Source organism: Numenius arquata, chromosome 8 (assembly GCF_964106895.1).
Source record: "Numenius arquata chromosome 8, bNumArq3.hap1.1, whole genome shotgun sequence".
Taxonomy (NCBI): domain Eukaryota; kingdom Metazoa; phylum Chordata; class Aves; order Charadriiformes; family Scolopacidae; genus Numenius; species Numenius arquata.
This window is the reverse complement of record NC_133583.1, coordinates 29557614-29584887: the sequence shown is the minus strand read 5'-3', so window position 1 is coordinate 29584887 and position 27274 is coordinate 29557614. Positions and strand designations below refer to the sequence as shown.

At 42.6% G+C, this 27274-nt stretch overlaps 1 protein-coding gene across 1 annotated transcript in view; it reads right to left on the bottom strand.

Annotated features, from left to right (window-relative positions):
- The window catches only part of NIBAN1 (niban apoptosis regulator 1), a 74198-nt gene that overhangs the window by 25948 nt on the left and 20976 nt on the right, over positions 1–27274 (bottom strand). The window contains exons 2-5 of the mRNA XM_074151304.1: positions 15459–15589; positions 13896–14027; positions 13095–13209; positions 11430–11597 (exon numbers count right to left, since the gene is read on the bottom strand). Coding sequence (XP_074007405.1) covers positions 11430–11597; positions 13095–13209; positions 13896–14027; positions 15459–15589 — 546 coding nt within the window. The remainder of the gene's footprint in view (positions 1–11429; positions 11598–13094; positions 13210–13895; positions 14028–15458; positions 15590–27274) is intronic.

Here is a 27274-nt window from a genome sequence, read left to right as displayed (position 1 = left end):
AATCTGTATTTGAACTTTCCAGTTCAAATTTTGTATCTGTATGTGCTGCAGACTGCTGCACTGGGGCTCCTGCTGTGCTTTGTGGCAGGAAGCTCAAAACCAGCTAATACTTAATCACTTAGATGATGTTTTTTCTTAATTACGATCAAAGGAAGATGCCTCTTTAACATTACATTCCCTAAACTGCCATGCTAGCTGTTAAAAAGCGAGTATTTCAATACCCAGTTTAAACTGTGTGTCCCTCTGAACAACAATTGTCATTAATAAAGCTATTCAAACTCATTATTGCAGCATGAAAGAGGCTAGAAGACAGACGGTGTATCGCTTCCCCCCCTAACAAATGCAATGGCGACAAGCCGAGTCTTCATAGAAGCAGCAGCACGGCTCATTTCTGTGGCGCTCGTGCAACCCCGTGGAAAAGTCTGTGTTTGGAAATGTTTCTCCAGCTCCTACAGGGACTTCAGTCGGATGCGATAACCAGACAGCGAGAATTTTCCACCTCCCAGAAGTGATGGGGTGGTTTGCTCTCCTGAGACACCAGCGGTTCACAGTTCCTTTCTGCATCTTGGCTAATTCTGCAAACTGGGACTCGCTGATTTTTTGGACGCAGCAGCAGCATTACCGCGTTAACTGCTCGGAGAGCCAAGGAACTGCAGTCAGGATGTTTTATGATGTGTAAAACCTGAATATGTCATTCTTCAAAACAAACTGAGTGCCCCTATTGCAATATTGCAATCCAATAAATGTCCTTTTCCCGTATGGGCTTTTCTTACAATAAATGTATTACTTTTATTGTTAATATTATTGAAGGGGTATATTGACTGTGGACGAAGTGTTTTACCAAAGCAAGCTAAACCACTGGGAGTAGTCTAAGCTTTTTGGCTGACATTTCACAAAAGGTTGAGGCCCAAAGACGTAGATGAACATGTGTTAAAACAGAACCCAGAGTTCTGAGCTCACAGAACATGGGTTTTAATTAAAGAAATGCTGATTCTGACATAACGCCCATTATCTGACTACCAAAACTCGGAAGTAATCCACCCTGGCTTCATCTGTTTCCTGCAGCCCTCACATCTGCATATATGTTCCTGAGCTGGAGAACTGCCTACAGTTTGGTGAAAGACTCTGCATTCAGTGAATATTATTTTTCATACAGTCCTTGAATTCTTCCTGCAGGTAACTATAATTGATATTAAAGCAATCTGGCATCCAATGATGGCCATACTGATAAGAGATGCTCACGTAAAGGCCCATAGGTAGGAAGGTAGCCTTGCCTGGCTCTTGCTTACCATCCTCAATAACTGCAGCTTTGGTCAAATTTCTCTTCCCAACACAAGTCCCTAACAACCTGATACTTTTTAGTTCCCTCCTACAAGACAGCAGGGCCCATGAATACCTCCTCAAATCTTCAAAAACCACAGGCTGACTTTAATTACAGAGTGGGGAAGGCAGGAAGACAGTCATTGGAAGAAAACGAAGGTGACCGAGGAGTCGAGTTTGGTGGCCTTTCACCAATGGGGAGAAAGTTTGTCATTTACTATAATTTTTGGAATATGATAAATTAGTAGAAACTGCATTTAATTTTATGTGATCTTATAATAATATTTCCTTGCTTCATTATCTATCTGGTGGAAAGCTGGCTCAGGTGAAGGCAGTGCCAAAACATCCGTTTTGTAGCTCCTTCTTGTTGATCATTTTACATAGCTTTTTCCTGGGACAAGAAAAATCTCTGTACAGATACCGGGGAAGGGCTTTCCTTCTTGTGATGCTACCAAGAGATAGTAGGAGGTGGATAAAGCTGCAAAATATTTTGAATTTTAAGTGTTTTATCTTCAGTTTTAACAGTCTGAAAAGACAGTGCTTCCACCAGTTTCCACCGGACACTGCTACAGAATAGATTTCATGCTAAGAAATCCAAATTACGTTTTTGCCAATTTTCTTATTCGTCCAAGTCATCCCTCTTTCTCCTTGGCATTTGTTTCTTTCAAATATATTTAGACTGTTGTTCTTCTCTGCTTTCCATTATACACACTCTTCAATAAAATATAAAAAAAAAAATCAATGTCTAATTGTTCGGGTTTTTTTAATTTAGTGCTTTTAAAATAAAAGCTGGTAAAAAAAGAAAATACACAACCCCAAACCAGAGGGAGGTTGCTGAAAGAAAAGGCTGCCATTTTAAAATACTGTGGTGTCTTAACCATCTAAATACATAAGACACGTCCATCTCTTGTACTGGTACTCCAAAGAAAGCTATTGCATGCTGCCAGCCGACGAATGGTTTGGGGTGAAGGCAGCTGGAGAACATCAGGGAATAAGAGACGTTCCTGCAGTTAAGAAATCATTCCACCAACCTCCCAACACCATAATTAGGGGATGCCTATCAAATAAAAAGAAATGAGCATGACGAAGAATTTCCCTTTCTAAGAGTGATCTTTGTAGCACAGGTTTCCTGCAATAGCATTTTTTCTAGCATTTCTGGTAATATCTGCCTGGGATTTATTTGCCGTGGGTAGGAACCGTGGTGATGATTGTCTGTTGCTCATATAGCTTCTGTTTAATGATGAGCAACTTTCTACTGTGGGGTGTATGAGTAATATCATCACACAGACGATTATGGATAGCACATCCAGAACACCTAAGAGAGAGCAAGACCATCCAATCATCATGTTACAATATGGCCAAAAGCAATCACCTGAGTTCCCAGCACTTTTTAAGAGCTGTTGCTTGTAAGTTATTACGGAAAGTTAGTAAGAAAGGCCATGGCCATCAGCTCCAAAAAATAAGGTTCTGAAAATTTCTGTCTCCAAAAAATAAGCAAATGGTCCCAACCCAAAGGGGATGGCAGGTAAGAAAATGAGAGTGAATCCTTCTGCTGGAACCTGGGGAGATGAGGAGAGCTCAGGAACTGGACCTCAGGAAAAGATAGTTTGCACAGGGCTTGTAACGCAGCTACACCACCTCTGGAAATGATCCTCTGAATAAAAGGACACAGTATTTACTTTTACGAAATGGAGTTCTGGCATATTATTATCCAAATTGAGAACGAATATACCAATGAAGTGAAGTATAATGCCCTGGGCCTGAGAAGCATCAACCTAACAGCTCTGATATTTTCCTGAGAGCAATGTACTATCATATTATTCATAGGTCATGCGGTATAAAACTGCTAACCACCAACAGAAGCTAGATGAGGTCATTTCCAAACAGGATGCAACCCTGCAATGATACGCTGTATTTATAGCAAATCAAGTTTTGCGGCGCAAGTTCCCTCCGAGACCATCAAATCAACATTCAGCAGGTTTAACCATTTGCTTTGCAGCATGCAATGCCTGTATTAAAGCTGTTCAAAGCTGCATGAGACAGATTACAAGGTACCTCCCTCCACTGGGACCAGCAGCTTCACGTTTCATAGTCTAAAACATGAGTGCACTGTATAAACACACACAAAGAATCACAATATTGCTCATCTCCAACAATCTCCAAGCATTTTCCAAACCAGCTACTATATACCCTGGTGCAGGTGAGAATTCTTCTGCCACTGAGCTTTGAAGCTGGAGCTCGAATACAACCTTACATCCACACAACTGAGTTATCTTTACAGCTCCTAAAATAGGCTTGGGTGGTGGGCGCAAGGCAGTGGCTCTTCTGCACCACCCCATGCTGGGTAATATATAAGAAAAGGAGAACCAGCCCCAGGCGTGGAGGTGCCAGAGATAGGAAGATCATAATTGCGATTAGGATTTTTGCACATTAATCATCTTGGTGTTTCAGAATGAATATACCTCCTACAGACCAAAAATCCTAACTACTGTACAGGCAAGCAGGCTCACTGGAAAAGCAAAAGCCACGTTGAGTGAAAGAAATGATGTTGCAGAACAAACACATCCCAGAAAGAGGAAAACAGTCTTATTTTAAGCAACAAATTCCAAATTATACAAAAAAGTCTAAATCGTGTCCTGAAATGTTTCATGGGTTTTATAGCAAAATGGTTTTGAGTGTTATGACAGAATTAATATTTCTATGGAAGTTTGCGTGCTAGTTTTGTAAAGTCCATTTGGACCTCCGATATCTGTCTGGTGTAAGACCAGCAGTCATGGTCTCATTCACTCATGTGGCATAAAGATCTGATCTTATTAACCATAAAGTGATTTAATTAATCGAAGTGCAGCAGTTGCAGTGAGAGAAGCCAAGACACAAGTCCCAGGTTTGAATCAGGCAGGCAATGGGCTGAATACTGTCTTTACTCATACCTTTTCCCACCCCCAAATTATCATGCAAACCTCCAGGAAGGTCTTGCTTTCATCCCAGTACAGAAGGACATTATTCTTTAACGTCAAAAAGAAAGTAATTTCCTCCTCAGTTCTACGTTAATTGGTCCTGCCAGAGATCATCTGAAAAAGGCAACAAAAAATCCTTCTCTTCAGCCACCCTCTCCGGAGAAGAAAAGCCACCCTGTTTGCGACATGAAGACTAAAAAACCTTTCCAAAGTCCTATTTGGACTTGTGACAGCTTCTTTGCTCTGCATATGGAGAAATATATCTTTCAGCTTAAGTATTTAATGTCATCTTCTTAACCTTCATCGATGCTTCAGTAATTATTTGGAATTACAGTCCAAGAGTTGGTAAGCCCTACATGTAACGCAGGAAAGCTAGAAATAATTATGAGAAAAACACCTGCCAGCTAAACTTAGAGTTGAAAAAGGAAATGTGGACCCAGCTAATGGCAACCCTGAAAGCCAGAGATGGAGAAATAAAATCTGAAGCCATCCTAGTTGTCCTGATGTAGCCAAGCTGTGACAGAATGCCCTGCATGGGTTTAAAACTACATTTTGTGTTTCTCTCTTGCCTAATGTATTTCCTTAAGGTATTTTATTTCTCTAATTATTTTTTTTTTTGTTATCTATGGTAAAATTGGAGATGACAGGATATGGTTTTGAAAGTCCCTTAGCTTCCTATATCATGAGGGTGATTATCAAGATAAGGATGTGAAATCAAACCAGATGAAAGAAAATAAAATCATGAAGTGAAACTCTGCATCTCCCAGAATTAGCTAGTTGTATTTTCCTTCTCGTCACACAGACTTCCCTCTACCACAGCAACAAGTGGCCGGGCTTCTTCACTTTTAACAGCAAATACCAAGTGAAACCTATGGGAAACAAGAAGACCTCCTAAAATAGCAAAAAATGAAGTAAGCATTCAGAAGAAACTTCAGTCTGACTTTCAGGGCATACCAATATAAAGGATTAAAAACCGGGGAATGGAAAATATTAGAGCACTGTGAATATTTCAAGCATATCCCTCATTATTGCCATTCCGGGACTGATGGCACTTCCCCATTGGGGGTTAGGGGGTCATTTCAGCAGCAAAGTTCCCCCAAAATTTGAGGTGTGCAGTTCTCATTATTTCACTAAGAAAATTGGGATGGAGAGGGAACCAGGTTAAGTCCAAGCTGTGGATGAAATTGGTTGGAGGGATCACGGAGATAAAGGCAAACCAATGAATCGTATGCTACAGCCCACACCTAAACTGGGAGTAGGAGTTTAGGAAATTGGAGGAAAAAACGAAGCTGCTTCATCCTGTACTCCAACTCAAGCACAGCTTTTATAAAAACCTGAGAAGTTTTTAAAGCTAAGTATTACATAAAATCCTACACGGGTGAAAGTCTGACCTCCACAGACGCTTGAGAAGAACAGGCTCTCTGGAAGTAACAGGGAATGGTTAGCAGCTCCTCCCTATCAACATAAGGAAAACTCAATTAAGGCAAAACTTAGGGAGGGAAAGTTAAAAAATAGTAGTACAGGCAGAAAATTCCCCTTCTTGCTGCCCTTTCTGTCGGGAAGTTGATACGAAAGAGGTATTAGGATACATATTTTTTGTCACGTGCTGTTATTCTCCTGAATGAATCATGAGTCATCAAAACTGAAACAAGTACAGTAATACATATTATATAATGATGTAATGTAGGATCTTTAGATATAAAGATTTCTAATGTGGTCAACAATACTAATTATTTACTAAAGCAAATAAGGCCACATTTAGTACACTGTAAATGCACCCCAGCTAAGATCAGAAAGCAAGAGTTCTCCAGTAACCCTTGAAACTGCATCTTTTACAACAGCTACCTTTTGTCTTGACACATTTGTCATCTGAAACATTTATTTTTCAGTTTTGCTAAAACAGTGAAGGCTACATGATCACCCTGGAATAATACAGCAAACGTCCCACAGCATAAGGAACAGACTAGCAAAGCGAATGTTGAAAATTTCAGTGTGTAGCCCTGTACCCAGAGAACTGTACGTTCTTCTCTCTATGTGGAATTACCTTTATCAACAGTCATCACTAGGTTATATTACTCTACACCACCGTATTTTATTGTTGACTCCTCTGTACCTGTTGGCTTTTTTGTTCTTCTGCAAAGAACACTTTTTGGCTGACCTGTTCCACATTTAGAGCCTTCTCCTCAGTGTTATCTTTCTATATGCACATTTATGTCATTTAACTAATTTAACTCACCCTTTCATTTATCATATTCATTGATCAAAGCCAAAAAGCTTTGAAATCAGCAACTATGCCTGTTAAAATGTTTTATACCCTATGTCTAGGTAATAAATTCAATGAGAAATGAATCTTGGCATTTCAGAGCTGCACACAATGTTCTTTAATGCAGCCTACGGAAGTCCTTAATTACAAAGCTGTTGGTAAAGAATTGAACAGTTTGAAGGGAAGGAAGCTTTTTGATGGAGGTTTTGTAAAGCAGTTTTGAGATAACAGCCAAGATTAGGTAGTAGCACCTCTGTACTGAATATGCAAATTTACAGTCATCTTTTTTCTCCTGGGAGCAAAGTTACACAGTCATTAATTTTCACAGGAGAACGGTCACACACTAAATGGCGAAAAGCAATTTTGAAATATATTTGACTCAAACTCAGCCAGCAAAGGGAATCAAATGCAAGTACGGCTTATGCTAGAGTTGCCAAATCTGGTAGTCCAATAGCTGCAGCTCTCATTACATCCTTCCCCACCTGCCCCCACTGACAGCAGGTCCAGACCTATGTTCCCCCAAGCACTAACTCTCAGACCCTCCCAAGTGTCTTTAGTAGCTGGCTTGGACCTATGGTCCCTCCACTACCAGTCCCAGCCTTATGGTCTCTCTGGTCACTGTCTCCCACACCTCCTCTCTCACTTGCCAGATAGTCCAGCTTGAAGTTTGCTAGTGAGTGAAGCCTATATATATGCATGGCTGGTGGAAGTTGATTAGGAAAACACTCTGGTCTCACCAGATGGTGGCCCCACACTTATGGGACCCTGTGCTCTGTGGTCCATTCTCCCATTGCTGGCACTGGGACCTCTCACACACATCTCTCTAGGTACTGGCACCTCAAACCTCTGGGGTGCCCATTACCCTGTGGCTCCTTCTCTACTTGCTGGCACTTAGGACCCCAATACACACACTGGAGAGCATCCTCACCCTGGAAAATAGAAGTGGAGTTTAGTAAGAAGACAGGACAGACCGTGGTGATCTAGCATGGGGCTTGACTGGGCCAGCGTATTGACCAGTCTCCTGTTCACACCCAACTGGCTCCATTTATCCCCTTCTTGCCTCTGTTATCCCATGTTTGTTCCTCTCCAATCCACTTTGATCCTTCCCTTTTCCCACTTTTGGTCCTTCCCCTAAACATGCCCATGTACACTCCCACGGTCTCCTGGAAAACATCCCATAATACACTTTACACAATCCTCAAATGCTCTTCCCCTCCATCCTACAATGAGTCCCATACCACCTTAGGCAACAACAGCCCTGCAGACTGCAAGGCGGTTGAGGAGAGCTGCTGGTGGTCCACCTGGGTAGGCTTCACAGCAGGACCATGAGCTGAGCCCCCGCCTCTGAGCGCCGGGGCAGCCAAGTCGGGGTCCCCTCTGCACCCATCAGTTTGTCAGGGTTCATTGCTGCTCCCCAGGCACTTGTGTTTTCACTAATTAGCCCTTAATCACATGACATCACAGCTTAAAACCCAAAAAGCCTTTAATCTCCTCCCCAAATCCTGAGGCATCATGAAAGCCAACTTGCAAAGAGCAAAGCGGGAGCTGCCCAGATGCATCACTGAACTGGGATGATTTCTGTGTGCACATCAATCAGTTGATCAACTTTCAGAGTCAGGGTCATTCACAGAATCTCAACGTATGTGTCCGGTTGTGCTAGAGTATTTTTAAAGCCATGACCAGTTAGGTCCTAGGCTCATTTAAAAGGTTTTAAATATGCTTCATCTGAACTGTATTCACAAAATTCTATTGATAATGAAGGAAGTCCTCTCAAACTGCCAACCCTTATTAATTAGTATAAAGGAAAGGCAAACACAATAGGAAAATTGGGGGGGAGGAGAACCCACAATCCGTACATCTGAATCATATTTGCAAGCAGTAATCCCTAAATCCAAACACTTTTGCAATTATTCTCCTGACCTTGAGTTCTGACCAGAAAACCCAGAAACACAGGCTGGACTGGTTATTTGTAACAGTGGGACTCTGAAGAGAGGAAACAGCTGAATGCCAGGGCGGCTCCCATCACAAGACCACACACTGATTCACTCCACTTTTCTGTTCAGCAAGAGACAGTATTTAATTCTGCTTCCTGGGAGAACCCAAAATCTCCTCCAAGTTTTTGGCTAAAGCGCAGCGCCGTATATTCCTTTCCAGAAGTGGTAGATTATAGAAAAGACAGAAAGACAACTTCTGATCAGACATTACATCTGCCCTTGCCAAATCTGCCCTGGCAAAAGTTAAGCCGGCACTTTTTAGAAGAGGTGGGGCAAGTGCTGCCTTGGCCGGGGCTCCTTATCCCACTAACATACATTCCACAAGCAAACTCAAAGGATTTTTCACATTTCTTCTCTCTTTTAGATTTCTTTTTAATAAAAGAGCACAGTCAATTTTTGTATCAAGAGCCTTATTATGCGTTCTGTTCCTGCACATGCCCATAACTTTGTCGGATTGTTCAGATACCTGTTTTTTGTAGGCAGAATTGTTTGCAAATAAGGCTTTAAAAAGTGTCAGTAAACTAACATCATTCAGTCATGTGAAAACTAATATAAATCAATATGAAGTCCTTGAACCTGGATTACTGGGGTGCTGGTCAGTCATCATTTTTCCACTTGCAGCAACTAGGTTTCTAGGAGATGGTATAACTCCAAGAAATCCAGAAAATAGTGGCTCCCATTTCCTTAGCTGTAAAAAACTGTTCACTTTTACCAGTGTTAACAGACTGTCTTTATCTACCAATCAGTCTGTTGAGCAAAAATAATGTGACAGAAAGAATGAGCCTTGATGAAGGCACTCCAGTGTCACTAAGCATCTTCTGTCTGATAAAAATATGACCAGAGAAAAAGCTGAGAGGGATAAATCCTGGAACAGATGCATAAATGAGCAACAGCTGAGCCATATGAAATATAATAAAACACAGACTCGCAGGCATTGAAGATGGAAAAGACCTATTAGGTCATCTAAGCCCAGCTTCTGCCAATTCAGAATTGGCCCCTGGAGTGATGTGCTGAACTTTACGAAAAAAAAAGGCTGCCAAAATCTCTGTCAAGCCTGTTACACTTGCTCCAGAAGAGAGGAATGAAAAACCCCAAACCTAATGAACAGGCTTCAAGTCATGGAATACTGATAGTGCCAGGAAAACTTGATTGTATCCCCATCTCCTTACCAAACCCTGGTGAGGAGCAAAGGGGTGGCCTTCCAAAGTCCGGAGCACTTTCATAACTGTCTGATTGCCACAGCTAAAACCAGGCTAATCAGAACCAAAAATCAGAGGCGGGCTTTGCCTTCAGGCACACTATGGGAATTAGGGTTCCTCTGGCAGCTATATAGGGAATATTTATTGAGACTTAACCTATTTGGAAATGCCAAGCGAAGGCGTGTTCCTTCTGGACTGATGCCTCCCTAGCCATGATCCAGTCTTTATAGTCCCTGTGACTGGGTATTTGCCTACCAGAGTGTCTTAGCCCTCAGCCTCTCCACACCTACAGAGATTTGCATTGGAGCTGCTTCCTCCGGTTTGCGTGAGGCTGTCAGTGCTAGAAGGGCACGCTGCGTCTCGCCACCTTCAGCATGGCTTGGAAATAAGATGGAAAGGGGGATTGAGTGTCAGGGGAGAGCACACCACCCGGCTAGCACCAGGACCGAGAATCCTGCATGTCCTGCGAAGAAGGCATCTGCCACCAACCACTACCGAGCACCGCACAAATAACTGCACATCTTAGGGAACTGCCTAGAAATACAGTAATGCGTGTTTTTGTCACGGGAATGGAGTTCTAAAGGAGACCAGGAATGCCTTTGACAGTGGAGACGAGGGAAAAGAGATGGCAGTTGAGAAGTATCTGGGGAGGACAGTGCGAGACAGCTGTCTGAGGGTGATTGGGTGAAGCTGATGGCCAGGAGACAAAAGTGACAGCTGAAGAAAACACACTGGGAGCCAATTCTGTAAGCAAAAGGGACTGTTCACACACTGCACTCTCAATTCATTTATCTACAAGCATGGGCTTCAGGCCCAAGTAGCTGAGATAGCTGGAGAAGTTCCCGAGTGTTCACATCTCCCACCAAGAGCAGCAGGAGCAGATGGAAATCAAAAGCAACACTAAAAGCATGGAAGAGCCTGGGACACCAGCGGGAGAACCAGGTCAGCTTGATGGAAAAGCAGAAAAGTCATCTGAAAAACACGAAAGCATTTCTTTTTCTGAAGGATCCAACTCATAAATGCTCTTCCAATTTCACGGGAGCAAGGTTGATCTTATAATCCCAGCAAGTCACAAGTTGGGTTTTTTTTTAAGTTTTCTAGTCTAACATAGTCAGAAAGTGAGATTTAAAATTTACCCTTGCGCAAACAACCATTACTTTGTCTTACACACCATTCACACCCCTCTTGCAAAGCTTAACCATGGCTGGGGCTTGAGCTGCCATCTAAACACCCACAAAAAACACAGGATGTTTGACCACTGCTGATAGATGTATGACATTACAGAAATGCACTGGGAGACTGCACTCCCTCCATGTTGTATAAACCTGGTCTACTATATCTGTGATGCATCTGTCAAGCTTGCAAAGATAGGTGAGAGTTTGGCGCGCCATATTTAGTAAAAATCTCGTATGATTTTGTATCATGACACTGGATTTAAATGAGTTGACAGAGAGGAGAACACCACTTTCAAAGTAGTTCCCATTCTCCCTAAGCTTACTACACTGCAGCTCAAATCCCACCCTTTGCTCCCAGCAAAGCAAGAAGAAAAGGTATGCTAATGCATTCCTCAAGGCATTGCAAACCAACCACCTTTCATAAGTGACGTTCATCTTTCTACAGCTTTTTTATTGTAATAGCTATTTAAATCTTCTCCGGGGTGAATGACGTACAGGAAAGAGGCCCTTTCTGCACTCACCGTGGTTTGAGTGTCTCACGCAGTCCCCCAGCACGGCGCTGAACTGCCTCTGAGCTTCTGGCTCCGGGAAGCAATAGTAGCTGTGTCGGGCGAAGGGCTGCCACAGGTAAACGGGGAACTCCCTCGGCAGCTGAACGAAGGCTTGAGCGACCTCCTTCTCACTCGACCCTACACAAAAAACACAGCTCCATTTGAAATCTGCAGATTTCTTGGGAAGTTTGGCCCTTTTCCTCTGCTATGACAGAGAGAACAGACCTCGGCTAGCAGGGAAGCGTGAGACATGAAAAAATCACGTCTCCTTCTTGATCCAAGCGATTGGGCATGGAGGGCAGGGGGACACAGCAGGGATAGGCAGATTCAGCAGGCACCAACCAGCTTTCTACACCATACCATAGCAACTTGATGTCCTCTTGTTTGGTATTCAAAGTGGACATAAACTACAAATTTCTGGTAAAATTTCGAAGTGACTATTTCATTGGATTGTAACTGCTAGGGAAAGGCTTTCATGGCAAAAAGTAAGTCAGTGGGCAACTCTGGTCTCCTCCACATAGACACTGTATAAGAACACACGGTCTTATATATAGAAAAAAACTGCATTAAACCATGTAGGAACAGCAGTGGCTCCCTTGCCTCCAGGGTTTCCAAGCTCAACTGCAAGACGGCCTGATGAACTGTCACTTCAAACCCTTGGAGATGAAGCAAAGAAAGTATTGAGTAGCTTCCATTTCCTGCTGCCCTGAGTCACTGTGCACGGGGGATGCTGTACAACACCATTCATGAGTGACCAAACCCAATCTTGTCTCAGTGCCACGCATTGAGAGCCCAGCCACATAAGGTTCATCTTGGAGGGTGTTCAGCGTCACACAGAAGGGGAGAAGGGCCATAAAAGACTAACTTTTTGTGAAGGGAGAGCCATGGGAAGCTCACAAGTGGCTTTGGGCTGCTCCACATTACTCAGCCCCAACTCCTGTGGAGCTGCGGTGACAGACGGAAGACACCTCCAGGCACCGCTGCCCCACGCTACCCTCTGATCAGGGGTGTAAAGGGGACACCTCCCAGTAGTCATAACTTTAAGTGGTATGAGAAAAGACTTTTAAAAAAAATCCTTGCGTACATGTTGCCCTTATCCCTTTCCTTACGTGGCATCCCATTTTTTGTATCTGACTCTGCAACATGAAATCCACTCCCTGAAAGATTGAATTTTCTCCATCTTCGTGGAGTGGGGTGGGAGCAGGGAGGACCACAGCAGTTCCTGTCCCAGAAACAACAAATTCAGCAGCAGCAACCTTCCTGCCCTTTCTGTGGGACTTATTATCAACTCTGAGTCAACACAGGCAGCTGGCATCTAAAAATGGAAACAAATAAACCAGGAATATTAACAAAGCCTGGGAACAATGGTGGTGTGGTTCCTGCCCTGCTTCTGCACAGCTTCCAGCGGCTTTGTGCCGGGATGCTGGAAAAAAAAGGGAGCCAGCATTTGCCTGAACATTAGCTTATAGCATCTTCTGTGTATGTCCACTCTGGAGCTGTGCTTTGACTTAGAAAAAGGGCTGCATGCGTCTTCTGCTGTCCCGTTTTAGAGACTAGCCTGAAAGCCTGGTCAGAAGAGGTCTGCTTAAGGAACGAAGCCTGGGGTTTGGCAGCTCAGCTTTGAGCAGGGCTTACCAACTGGATCTGGAAAATGTTTATCAGACAGCAAATTGTAATCTTCTTCTGAAGTCAGTACTTTGCCTCCTGCAGGAAGAACATGATATTTAGGGCTGGCTCCTTTCTGGTAGGCCTGGAAAATCAAGAGAGAGGGAGTCAAATAGCCATTAAGGAGAGGGAAAACATAGAGCACACAACTCATTTACAAAGCTAATGCACAGGGATATTCCCCAAAGGAAATTTTTTTTGTCAGACTGAATTTCAGATATACTTCCTGGAAACATCAAATCTAAAATATGGTTAAATGTAAAAAAAATATTAAAAAATATTGTCTCAGTGCTCCCGAGCCATGATGAAGTCAGGGATAGAAGGGAGGGGAAAAGGAAGGGATTTTATTCTAAGCCCTATTTGTTTGATTTGTCAGCTGGGACAAGTTTGACTATGGCAGCTGCCAAAGGAAAAGCTTCACTGTAGTCAACCTGAAGCAACCCAAAAATTGCCACTTAAAACCCAACAGCAGAAGCACAGGGGCATATTACAATGACATACATACAGATAAGAAGCATTCTTTGATAGGAAGGTTCAAAGTGCTGTTACAGTTATTTCCTAATTCTTGCCAACGTCTATGACCAATGCAAGGTGCTTGGTTGTACCCTTAACCATCCTCGTGGAGCTTCCAGCCATCTCCACAAGGCTGGAGCCACCTCACCAAGGACAACATTTCATCTAGAATTGCCAAAAGAAAGGCCACAGCAGTGGCCAATTCACTCGATATCAGTTTTTTTGGGAGCATAGAAAAACATAAGACGTAGCATTTACCTCTTTAGTCTCAAAGCAATCCACAGCATAGTCATTTTTGATAACGACGTATCTGTCCTTCCACTTCTTCAGATCCTCAGCAAAATGCAGCAGCTCTGCTTCATATAAGACTGTCCCAGCTTCTGCCGGGGGCTACAAAGACAATTTTCTAGATTTGAAATAACTCTGGATTACTGACCATTTTGAAACTTTTATTTCTACATTTCCATAAGACTGCTATGAGGGCTTTTGAGTTTTCAAATGCAATTTGGATTCATAAACATCTCTGATTTGGGCAGATACTACATATGTAATCAAATTCTTGTAGCCTGAGGTGAGGAGGCAGCAGAGGAGCCCTGCCTTCCGAAAATACTTCCAGATGTCTGAGACAGAGACGTTCTTATTTACCTTTTGGTTGGCACGCTGAATGCAAGATGACTTGTAGTTCATTATCTCCTATTTCTCACAAGATAACATCATTTAAAACATTTTGTTTCTGCAGTAAGGAGTTTTATTATAAAATAGTAAATTATTTCCCATTTCTTTGTAACACTTTCGCACCTGTGCTCTTGTAACTGATACACATCTTCCTGAAAGACAGGGCTCTTCTGTTATCCCACTTTTTACAACCCACCTCATTGCTTTACCCTATTCATTTCAAGAGCATTGCAAACCCTTGATTTCCAATATGGCTGAAAAATTTATATTTGTGTCTTCTTAATATCAAAGGCTGGTTTTCTGCATTTTCCTCTAATAAAGAGACTTTTGTCTTTCTTTTTATCTCTCCTCTAATAAAAAAAAGCTCTCCATAGCTCACTTTATGACCCTCCATCTACTTTATTCACTCTCCATCTTCTTTATGGAACCCTGTAGCTGAAAGGGTTAATTAAGTTTCCTACATAAATTTCGGCCCTGCATATATGATCTCTGACCCAAGATTCTTGCAAACCCTTGCAATCTGCAGGAAGCAACTAGTTTTGTCCAAGCATCCAACTGTACCTTGATAAAATGCATGCTTTGTACCAGAAACGTGTCATCGTTCTTCTCCTGCTACAATGAGACAACCAAACACAACCAAAACTAAGATGAATTTTCAAAAATAAACTTTAAACCTGCACCCAAATGCAACTTTTCCACCTAAAACCTATCTGAGGCAAATCCGACATCGGCACTTGCAAGTCTATTGGTCTATTGTGTACACTTGTGTTATATATGAGAAAGCGCAAACATAAAATGTCCTAGATACACATTTATTATTTATTCAACTTTTCAATATAAGAAGATGAAAGAACAATTCTGTACTGTGCTCGCATGTACAGAAACATTTAAATAACTTTAAAAATACTTTGTGCTTGATTGTTAGAAGCTTTGAGTATCTGTACCACTTTCCTAGGTGGCATTCAACGCTGGGAAAAACAAGAAAACCAAGCCCAGTCAGTAGCTGACAGACTTCCAGCTAATGTTTTTCATACATTATGACTACTAAATGTCTGATTTAAATAGTTAATGCATTAACTATTTCATGCAAGAGAGCAGAGGTGCATGGCAGCTTCAGAACGGGAAAGAGCTTATGTGCCTGCCTACCTTGGTTTTCAGGAACCGGGACTGGGAATCCCGGTGCTGCTCCAGCTCATCCTGCACGTGCTTGCAGAAAGCCACCGTGTACTGGCGTCTGTAGTGCGGGCTGAAGTTTTTGATGACGGCCTCTGTTTTTCCTGAGGCAGAAATAGAGATTTAATTGTATTTAATGTACATCATCTCAGAAATTGTAATGCAGAAGCAAACCCGTTATCACCCAATCCGTTATCACGTTATCACAGCGTCCCAAAATATTGCCCAAGCGCACCAAAGGCCACTTGCTGCGCAACAGATCAGGAAACCCTCCAAGATGCATTCAGCTCTCGTGATAAGCAAGCGCAGAGGGAATTTGTCCGGGTCTTAAAAGATATAGAGAAAACACTGGTTTTGCACGCAGTTTTTTCCTCTAAGAGTGGGCAAAACATATCCCAAATCCATTTCTCTAAGAAAAGATGTTATCTGCCTCTCCCTAGGACATACTGCCACAGAGCGGTGGGTGTTCCAGGGCTGATAAGGCTTTCAAAGAAACACATACACAAGTGATACTGGGTAGTATTTAGCCTTATTAGCCAATTTTATCACATAATCAGATCTTCAAGCTGACTCAAAGCTCCTACAAAGTATGTTTTCTAGGCTTGGGCAGCCTCTTCTTTGTTTTAATGTAAACAGATGCTCAGTCATGCTGCAATAAACACTAATCTTGTATTGTCTCGCTATGACCAAGATCTCATCAGTAGCAATAAACACACTGACAGTCTCATTTCTGGGAATCTTAAAGCAATTTACAAGTAATTAACTCATTAACCCTATTTAAAAAATGGTTTACAGACAACGAAGCAAAGCTAAAAGTTAAAGGCAAGTGCACATACGTGACTCAAAGAATCAGCAGCAACGTGAAACCCAAACCCTGGACTACGATCTAGACAGCATCCAGACTGTCCTGAATACTTGCGAGATCCCTTTCTTCCCTGTATTAAGGAGACCTATGACAAGGTTTTTTTCCCGAGCATACAACAGAGAAACATAATTTCACACCTCAAGCAATTTCGATGCTTTCAAAATTTTAGTTTGTTCTGCTTAGGGAAAAAAAAAAAAAAAAAACAAACGGACAATTTTCTGTATAAGACCAAAAAAAGGTAGTTCCCAAACTGTGATTTCTTGAAGCCTTTATACACATGGGCTCCCAAACCAGGACTGGCATTCAGCACTCCCGAATGGCCAAACAGGAGAACCAGCAAGAAGCACCATGACCTCCAGAGTCCTGGAAAAGCTGAACCACTCCCATCCTACGACGATGTTCCCAGATTCACAAACTCCTCCCAGCCATGCACCGACACTACCACCAAAAAGGATTCACTGGCAGTTTTCATGATGTTTCTGTATTTTATACAACAGGCTGTGAATCTGCAGCAGCTACGATGAAATCAGAGAGAGGTCTCGACGTATTTGCTGTTTCAAGCATATAAACATAGTCCTTCTAAAGTAACCATGCAAAACTTCCTGGATTACTACTGATTTTACAGCCATTTCTCACCAGAAAATGAAGTTTAAATGTCAGTGCACTTCCCAGAATGTTCATGCCCTTTTTTTTTAATCTTAAATAATTCTGAAGATCAAAATAAATACAGTTAAAGAAAGAGAAAAGCCTTAGATCATTACAAGGGATTTTACAGGATAAAGTGCATGGGATGCTCCAGTGTAGAAGATGCTACGGTCCAGATTTACCAATTCTGGCTACCTTATTTCCATTTAAAAACCCCAAATCTTTGTGGCTGAGACTGCTGCGGAAAAACAGCTACTTTGCAGAGATAGGCAAAGGCAAAAATTTTATAAGGTGCTTATTTCAGGTCCAGTTCTGATTTGCTCCTCATGTGGGACATTACCAAGCTGTTAGAGGTAATTTCATTTAGCTGCAGTATTTAGTTACTCCATAACTACCTGCTAATTACATTTACATTGCTGTAGTTACCTGGACGTGCATGCAAAAGCAAAAGCTATACATCAGCTCCTCTGTCTCTGCAATTTTATTTTCATTCTGATACATAGAATTTGATGCATCTCTCACATTTAGGGACAATATTGACATGACCTTTCATTCCAGCTACTGCCATCTAACCAGCTCAGAGAGGTGAGTTGGAGCCTTCTCCTTAAGCATCAATGGGATTGCTGCCTTTAATTAAGCTGAAAGCCCCTTCTGCCCGACTCTTGCCCCTTTCCAACCCCACAGCACCGCCGGGGTACAAACCTGGTGCCCCTTTGAGCCCTGCCCGGGTGCATGGAGGAGATGGCTTGGCCAACTGCCGCGTTTGCAGAGTCATTACACAAAGCTGGAGGGACATCAGGAGGCCGGGTTAATTTTTCAGGTATGTAAATTTTTCACAGATTTACTTGTGGGACAGCACCAGGTGACAATCTGGACTCCCAACTCTCCAGTTGGAGACTAGATTTTCTGAGACCTACTGGTTATAGGACATGCTTGCATGTAGTAGCAGGATACCAGTGCTGCTGAAGCAGAAAATCCCTGCCCATCTAACAGCCTTTTAAAAACCAGCCTGCTTTGGGAAAAGGAATAAACTTATTCTCCAAATAAGGACAAAGCTTCCCAAAACCTTTACAGCATTATTTTTTTTTCTTCTGGGGCCAGCCAGCAGTAGGATGTTGTTGGCCCCAGCCCCGGTGGAGTTTCCTGCTCAGGGTTTGCCCCTGTTTTCCACCGCAGCTTTTTCTTTCCCAGCTTGCAGTGGCCTCTTAATCTGTTACAGAGGGCTCTGGGACACTGGACCTCACTTGACTGCTGCCTGCATCCTGCAGTAAAAATTTGTAAAGGAAGTGGGACAAAGAACAAAATTCTGGTGTTGGGAAAAAAAAAGCCCAACAATCGCAGGAAATACCTGTAATTTTGGCAAAATCTTTCAATTATGGCTAAATGGGCCCAGAAGTGTGATTCTTCAGTGTCAACATTTCTTAGATCAGCTTAAAGCATGACGACCAAAAAGAAAGTAACCGCGCAATTCATAATATATATATAAATGAGAAATATATCAATGTGATTTCTATGTGCAGAATGTATTTATAATCAATCGAAACATGAATGGAGGAGCAAATGTTTCATGCTGTTTATTCCAGTCTTTGCACTGCTTGTAGCAAAGGATCTCTGTATCAAAAATACTATTACCTCTTAAAATTAGAATAAAAGGTTCTTTTAAAGAGATTGTCAGTGGCACTACACAACGACGTGGCCTTGCATTCTTCAGCTCAAAAGGAATTGCAACACTACCTGCAGGTGGGAAGAGAAGCAGATGGACTCTTGATCCATTGTTCACCGATGGATCTTTTAAACTCTTTTAGTTTACAGAAGATAAAAATACGCTATCTGAAAACAAACATGATGGAAACAGTCATGAGTAATAGAAACTCTTCCCATAAAATGATAGCATGGGGCAACTGGAGATAAAATACTCCAGGGCAGTTGAAAAATGAGTTCCCCTAATTCTTTTCCAAATTTAGTGTGGCTTTCTTAGTCAGAGCTGTTTATATGGAGCAAGGCCAACTTTCCCACTTGGCTGGTCTGGCAATGGCGCAGCTCCAGCCTGTATAAATGTGATCTGAAACCCAGCAGCTAGATAGATGTTTATCCTAGGAGAATAGGTAATTTGATCATCTCCAGTAGAAGCCTGCATGCAACCGAAATTACCAATGGGAAAGGTTGTGTAAGGATTTTTGTCAAATTAACATGGCCAGAGTCCCTTCCCCCTTTCTTGCAGGTTTAGATCCTGCTCCAGAATAAACTTTGCTAATGCTTTATAATGCATCTCCTGATGCAGAACCATGCTTCCACTTGGTCACAAAAGTTTAGCACAAATTATGGTATGTCTTTGAAGACTAAAAGTCTGATGACCCACAGCATGTCCTTAAATACACGTCTTTTTATTTTGGGTTTCGCTGCTTTTACTGAAATAAACTGACATCCAACTTTAAAAAATAAGGGCAGGCTTTGGCAAGTTCTCCCACCAATTTCTGCTGGTGTAGCCACCAGCTTTCAGCCTGGTGGGACGGCCATGCACAGCCTGGCTCGCTCGCCCTGCCACGCTCCTCTGCTCTCAACAACATGTTGCCAAATGGCCTGTACAGAGGCAGGTCAGGAAAATTCAGGAAAAAAGGTCAGAAAACATTAACTTCTCAGCTAGCATACAAGAGGCATCACTCACACTTACTGGCCTTCAGCCATTTGGAAGTTAGGAAGAGAAAGAGGTAAGGACTTGCCATAAAAGGTGTTATTCCACTTAAATATTGGTGTTTGGTCGCAAGGAGACCCTTCCAAGAGTAGCAAGATGACCATGACCCTTCCTTCTCATAGCACCACTGCTTGCACTGAGCAGCTTTTGAACGGGGTTTTCAAAAAACACCACAATTTGTGATACAAATCTCTTTGGAGGTCTGGGGAATTTATCTTCTTAAACCACTTAAGCCCTTTGAAAACATACTTTGCACCCTGAGGGACATGAGCTGTAAAAAAAGTAAATGATTTGCTGTATCAAAGCAAACCCTAGACAAAGTAAAACCTAAAAGAAACAATAAGCATTGTGCATACTGAATGCCAGTACATCCCTCACTTCAAACAAGTGTGAAGTATTGAGACAGAACAGGAATGAATGATTTTGTCCTTGTTTTTCTTCCACAAGGCCACAAGCAAAGCCATGAGAAATAAATATTAAAAGATCCATTCATCCCGCATGGTGCTCCACCAGCCAGGTGTGCAACCCACAACTGGGGACATGCTCTTAAATGATAAACTATAGGCTATACTGTGTATCTTAATGTTACTCAGCAAATTCAGGATTGAGCTTTAAAATTACTATTAGCCAGCCGGCTATCTATGCAGATATATAGTCTTACAGCCCATCAGGGTAGCAGCAAAATGAGTTCACAAAATATTTTCAGTGTTCAGCTCATGGGCCATCCCAAGTCCAAGACAAAGGCACCCTTTGATTGAGATAAATGTCTAAAATTGTGAACCATCTACTCGAGCTCTGTGAATCGGCAAAGCTGGATGTCACTATTGGCTGACAGGTTGGATGCTCCCCATGAAGAGAGAGAAGCAGCCTCTGCTGCTTCTGATCCTGTGCATAAAAGCTGGTCTTCATGAATACACCTGTTCATTTCAAATATCATTATCGCTTATTAAAGGCATCTGGTAACCAGAAAACTTGTAAAAGCAATTCTCTTGGCATAGCCTCTCTAACAGTGCCCACCAGGGCTCTGGGACATGTAATAGTGCAGTGGAAATTACCGTTGATTCCCTCTCTCCTACAGTCTTCCTTCTTGTGCAGTACTTATGGTACCACCCAGAAACTGTTTAAATCCAAGTGCTCCCAGGCTTTATCCTATGTGTACAGGGAGGCAATGTAAAATACTCTCTTTGTTGTTGACAACATCGCTCAGTTTAATCTTTATTTACAGAAAACGTATTTCAATTATTCGTGAGTCATGACTTAATACTTGTTATGAAAAAAAAGGGATGACAGACGCAAATCCCATATTCTGATTTGGCTGAATGATGTCTCCGCAGGTTTGTTTGCACTCGCTCAGCCAAACCAAGAAGCTCTCCAGCGGAGCCACCCCTCTTCCCCATGCAGACACACTGAAAAACACGGTTTGCAGCTGATAAAATACTGAAACCAATTATTTACTCTCAGTCTTGCTTGGTATTAATGGAGACTACTCTCATTAAAAACTTAGAATGCTGTAACTACACAGGCGTGCGCACCCCCGTGCAAATTATCCATCTGCAACGTGGACGCTGAATTGCGCTGGTAAAATTCCAGTTAGTCACCCAAAACTCAATGCATAGGAGAGAATAATACCCATCACACCTCAGATCATCCTCTTCCTATATCTCAGCACATAAGCACTCCTCGGGTGCTTAGCCCAACTTCTCTATAGGACAAGTGGGAAAGTTGATGCTGCCTTGTGAAAAAAAAAAAAGCAGATTTCTTAGCATGTTTGACAGCTGAGACCCTGGATGTGGGATTTGTGCTCCACCAGAAGCAAAGCTTCTCTCTCAGGGCAAGCTAAACAAACATGTTTTTAAGTTTATGTAAACTTGATCCAGGGCAAAGGAGGAGCCAAAAATAACAGGCTCTGTTCCAGCCTTGCAGATCTCCCTTTCCACAATTTTACTTGAGTACTTAGCTCTTCCTCAAGTGATCCACTACACGAGGCTAGATTTTATACTGAGCTGGACAATTATCCCACTGGCTCAATAGGTTTATGCACCTACAATGTTCTTCTCGGGCATCTCGTATTTCAGAGAGCAAGTGAGACAGACTTCATACACTCTACAAAAAGGCTTATTTTCTTAAGAGTAGCTTGTTAATTAACTATGGATCCTGCCATTTTAAATTAATTCTGAATACTGCCTCATTATTAAAAAATGCAGAACAAAATTCAGAGCAAAATACAGAGCACTATCACGGAATTGTCAGAGTTGGAAGGGACCTCTAGAGATCATCCAGTCCAACTCCCCTGCCGAAGCAGGATTGCCCAGAGCACATCACTCAGGACTGCATCCAGGCGGGTCTTGAAAATCTCCAGAGAAGGGGACTCCACACCCTCCCGGGGCAGCCTGTTCCAGGGCTCTGTCACCCTCACTGTAAAGTTTTTCCCCATATTTGAATGGAACTTCCTATGTTCCAGCTTGTGCCCATTACCCCTCGTCCTATCGCTGGAAACCACTGAAAAGAGTCCGGCTCCATCCTCCTTCAGCCCACCCTTTAGGTACTTGTAAACATAGATAAGGTCTCCCCTCAGCCTTCTCTTCTCCAGGCTAAAGAGCTCCAGCTCTCTCAGCCTTTCCTCATAAGGGAGATGTTCCAAACCCTTAATCATCTTTGTTGCCCTACGTTGGACTCTCTCCAGTAGTTCCCTGTCTCCCTTGAACTGGGGAGCCCAGAACTGGACACAGTATTCCAGTTGTGGCCTCACCAGTGCAGAGTAGAGGGGGAGAATGAACTCCCTCCACCTACTGGCCACACTCTTCCCTATGCAGCCCAGGATCCCATTGGCCCTCTTGGCAACAAGGGCACATTGCTGGCTCATGGAAAGTTTGCTATCCACCAGGATTCCCAGATCCTTCTCCTCAGTAGTGCTTTCCAGAAGATCCACCCCTAACCTATGTTGGTGCCTGGGGTTCTTCCTCCCCAGGTGCAGGACCCTGCATTTGCCCTTGTTGAACCTCATTAGGTTCTTCTCTGCCCATAATCCTGCGTAAATACAGACCATCTCTTGGGTCAAACTCAGAGACTCATTCCTACAGCCAGGTTTCCTTTCCCCTGCCCTCGCAGACCGGACCAAGAAAATTCTTCTCGGGAAATGCAGAGATAGGACTATAACACCTCTTATCTATGCTTAACCATCATTATCCAAACAGTGCATCTTCCACACCTGCGCACGCATCTGCTATAACCTGAAACTCTCTGGGGGATCTCTCAGTTGCAATCACATTGCAAGCACATCCTTCCCAAGAGGCACGCAATTCCCTCCGACTGCACAACATGCTCCCAGGGTATTTTATTTGAGACCAGCTGCTGGTCTCAAGATGGAAATGCTGGTAAAGATGGAAATGCCCCGGGAAATGTATTTTAGCATCAATCCACGACTGCAAAGCAACAGGCCAGGCTGGGGTGGCACACGTCTCATGCCCACTTGAAACAGAGAAGTAGCCTCCATTGGGTACATCTACTCCTTCAGCACGTGTACTTCATGGACACATGCCAGCCCTTCATACCTTCTCCCATGCATGTGTCATGGGAAAATGGGGGAAATGAATGGGACAACCTCTCTGGCCAGAGACGGGTTCTGCACAGGCAGCTCCACCAGCGTTGCTGACGGGAGAGGCAGTAAACATCAGGAAACCATTAGCAATAGGGCTGGGGCAGGGGATGGGGAAAAACAACAGGAAGGATTTGGATTTTAACCTTAAAATGCCTGAATTGCAACCAGTGAAATCAGACACTCCGGTATGGAACAGCAGGGGCCACCAGCCAGCAGCTCTGCAACACTCCTGTCGCTGAACCGTTACTTAGAGGAGAAACAAGATTTCATGAGTTGTCTTTGCACTTCTGTCAGATTAAAAAAATCCTGATAATCACAAATTACATAAAGGCCAAAGTTTGTGGTTAATCAAGCAGAAACAAGCCAAATACGAGCCAGGGGTTTGATTAACAATGTGTGGGATAAGCTTATTCTTAAAGGCTGCTGAAATTTATCCTTTCTTGGTAATGGGGTTAGAAGCAGCAATGCTCTGTCTAGAAACAATTATTCATGGTCAAATTCAACAAGAATAAGGTCTGACAATCCTTTATTCATTATCTTATTTCACAGAACCAGAGGAACTAGGGATTTAACAAAATAAATGAACCCAATCTAGTTCCCGGAGGCCACAAGAAGCTAACTATGTTCTGTATTAACTTAATTTGATGAAGTTCAATGGTTTTCAAGTTTTGGAGGTTTTTTCAATTCCACGAGCCACAGGCTGAGCCATTAATGGGAAAATGGACAGCAAACATGTCTTGAGCAGCTTTCTCCAGTACAGATCTCAGCATCACATTACACGTCATGGTAGGTCATACAAGAATGTTTCTTGGGAACATTTAAACAGCTTTCCAAAAATGTAAGCCAATGCCACATTACCCTTTAAATAAGGATGATGCATTCTCTCTTCCCTCCCTTTCAGACAACAGGCTCTGCAGCCAGCTACTTCACTGCTCGACCATCCGCAAGATAAAATAACGAAAACCATTCTCACATTGGAGATACAGATAACAAAATAATCATCTTCACAAAATACTAACCAAAGGTTTTTCCGAATATATGGATATTCATACAGACACACACCCCTGCACAAGATTAATTCTGTGCAATACCTCATATAGATCCAGGAGATATTTTTACTCATTTCTTTTTTCTTAATTATTTCGCCAAAATGATGCCACACTAGATGGGTCTATTACAAAATTACTCAAAGGTGTATATGAAATTGAAAATGGGTATGGGTACACGCACACATCCTTCCACGTGGGGCCTCACTTATGATGAGATTACCTTACATCAGTCTTAAAGCTCTTTTTATTCCCTTTACATTATAACTCGTTTCACCACCAGTCTAGTGTAAGTCAACCCAGATGGACTTCTCAGAGTACCAGGTTTCCATAAAGGCATCACTTTTAAGCACTGTAGCAGAAGGCTGTTATCGTTAGTAATATTTTATTCCATTTCTTTGAAACGAATGCACAAACCTCACAAAATGGGAAAGGGTTAGGTGTGGATAACAAAATAAGAATAAAGGAACTGGTGGGTCCCTTTTCCGTGCAATTTTACTCATCAAATCATAAGGTGTTTGATTGTCTTTTGGCTCCCATATACACTGAGTAAAATGTCATGAATTGCAAAGGACAATGTTTCACAGAATCACAGAATGATATGGGGTTGGAATGGACCTCTGGAGATCATCTAGTCCAATCCCCCTGCCAAAGCAGGTCCACCTAGAGCAGGCTGCACAAAGACCCAAGTCCCTCAGCCTTTCCTCATCAGAGAGATGCTCCAGGCCCCTAATCATCTTTCTAGCCCTCTGCTGTACCCTCTCCAGCAGTTCCCTGTCCTTGAACTGGGGAGCCCAGAACTGGACACAGTACACCAGATGGGGCCTCCCCAGGGCAGAGTAGAGGGGGAGGATAACCTCTCTCAACCTGCTGGTCACACTCTTCCTGATGCACCCCAGGATGCCATTGGCCTTCTTGGCCACAAGGGCACATTGCTGGATCATGGTCATCCTGTTGTCCACCAGGACTCCCAGGTCTTTTTCCACAGAACTGTTCTCCAGCAGGTCAGCCCCAACCTGTACCGGTGCATGGGGTTATTTCTCCCCAGGTGCAGTATCTTACACTTGCCCTTGTTGAATTTCATCAGGTTTCTCTCCAACCAACTTTCTAGCCTGTTCAGGTCTTGTTGTATGGCGGCACAGCTAGCTCATTTGCAAAAATGTTAATAACAAGATTAATCTCTCAAATAAATTAAACAGAGGCCTCACAGAATGGGCATTTATTTCAATGGCTTTCCAAAACCAGCACATCTCTTAATTTTATTGCAAGAGATTCTTCCACCTCAAAGCTCCTTCTTGCCATTTTGAACCCCAAAAGAACAACACAGATTTTAACCCAAACAACTAGCACCACTCAGACTTCTGAAGCACTTATCTATAGCCCAAGGCATGTCACCGGTATGCCAGTTGCAATAATTTTCCAATTTCATCTATTTTAATTAGCTTGTACCAACACTGCCTTGCCTTGGTCCCCTGAGTGGCAGCAGCCATGGAAGCACATTTGGAAGGGGACTGCAAGGAATGCACACACTTTCTCCCTGGGAAGGTGCCTGCCTTTTGGCAGATCACTATTTCATCTCCTCACACCTGTACCAGGGAGATCCACAGCTCTCCAATAAAACTTTTTACCCTCTGAAGCCCTGAGAGGATGGAAACCTGAAAAGTCAATGGTTTATCATTCTGTGATCCTGTATTCGAATGGCAAGCTTGAATCAAAAGGATGCAGAAGTAGTGCAACCTGCTCAGGGGATCTCCCCTAGAATGGGTAACCCCCAAAAAGGCACAAGAGAGACAATGAAATGATGGGACAAATTAACTCCTCTCACCCTCCTCAAAAGTGCAGAATGCGTTACATGAGAAGAGCAGTAATGGAGACAGTCTCCTTCCCATTTTCAGCTTACGAGCTCGCAAAAGCCTTTTGCTGTTGCAGTCTCTCAGGCAATCTCCTCTTGGGGCCTTTTGATACGTTACTTTCTTGGTAAACATGCATTTTTAAGATTGGATGTCTGCTACAGCATCCCTGGAAGTTCTTTTAAGTCAAAACCACAGTGACACTTGTGCTGCAAACTTTATTAAACAGAGGGGAGGGAAATAAAAGATGTGTGTGTCACACAGCAAAGGAGGCAGAATTATTTATCCCTATTAGATGTAGCCAATAACACAGGTCTTCACACAGACAAGGAGACAACTCTCTTTGAAAATCAAGAATCAATTTTATTGTCCTTTTTTAAAAAGGACAAACAAATTACAAAATAAATATATAATCAAGCTGCTACTACAACTTCATATTAGAGGAAGAGGAATATGTAAAAAGCAGTTCACATCCCAAGGAATTTTTTTACTGCACGTCTACTTTATATTAAGCTTTTTTTATATTAAGGACAACAAAAATGGGAAAATATTTCATTTGTAGTGCATTTTTAGTCATTTTCTTCAGGTTCTTATTATGCATGCTATAATACTGCAAGATGGATGCAAGAAAATTTGTTGACACAGCAAAACATTATTGGGGAGAGGATGGGAGGACTCACTTTATAAAACCTAGAAGTTTGAGTGAAGCATCATTTCAAAATCTCTTTAATGTATCGTATATTTTGTTGTCACAAAGCATGGTGATACAATGGGATCACTTTCTGATGCCACACAGACTGCGCTGGCCATAAAGATGCCGCAATAGGAATTGTTCGGGGCTGACACAACCTACAAGACAAAAATGTTGTTTCACAGCGCTACGCCATAGGGTGCAACGCCACAATCCCAGCAGACAGGCTGCATGCTTGCCTTGGTAAAGCCAGAATTATTGACTATGACTTTGAGTAACCTTTTTTGCACATGTATTACACATACTGAAAAAGTATTTCCATCATATCATCCATCCATATGTACACCCAGCAGCTACAGAACAGCAACCGGTGTGGACTAGTGGTTTTTTAAGCCAGGAAAA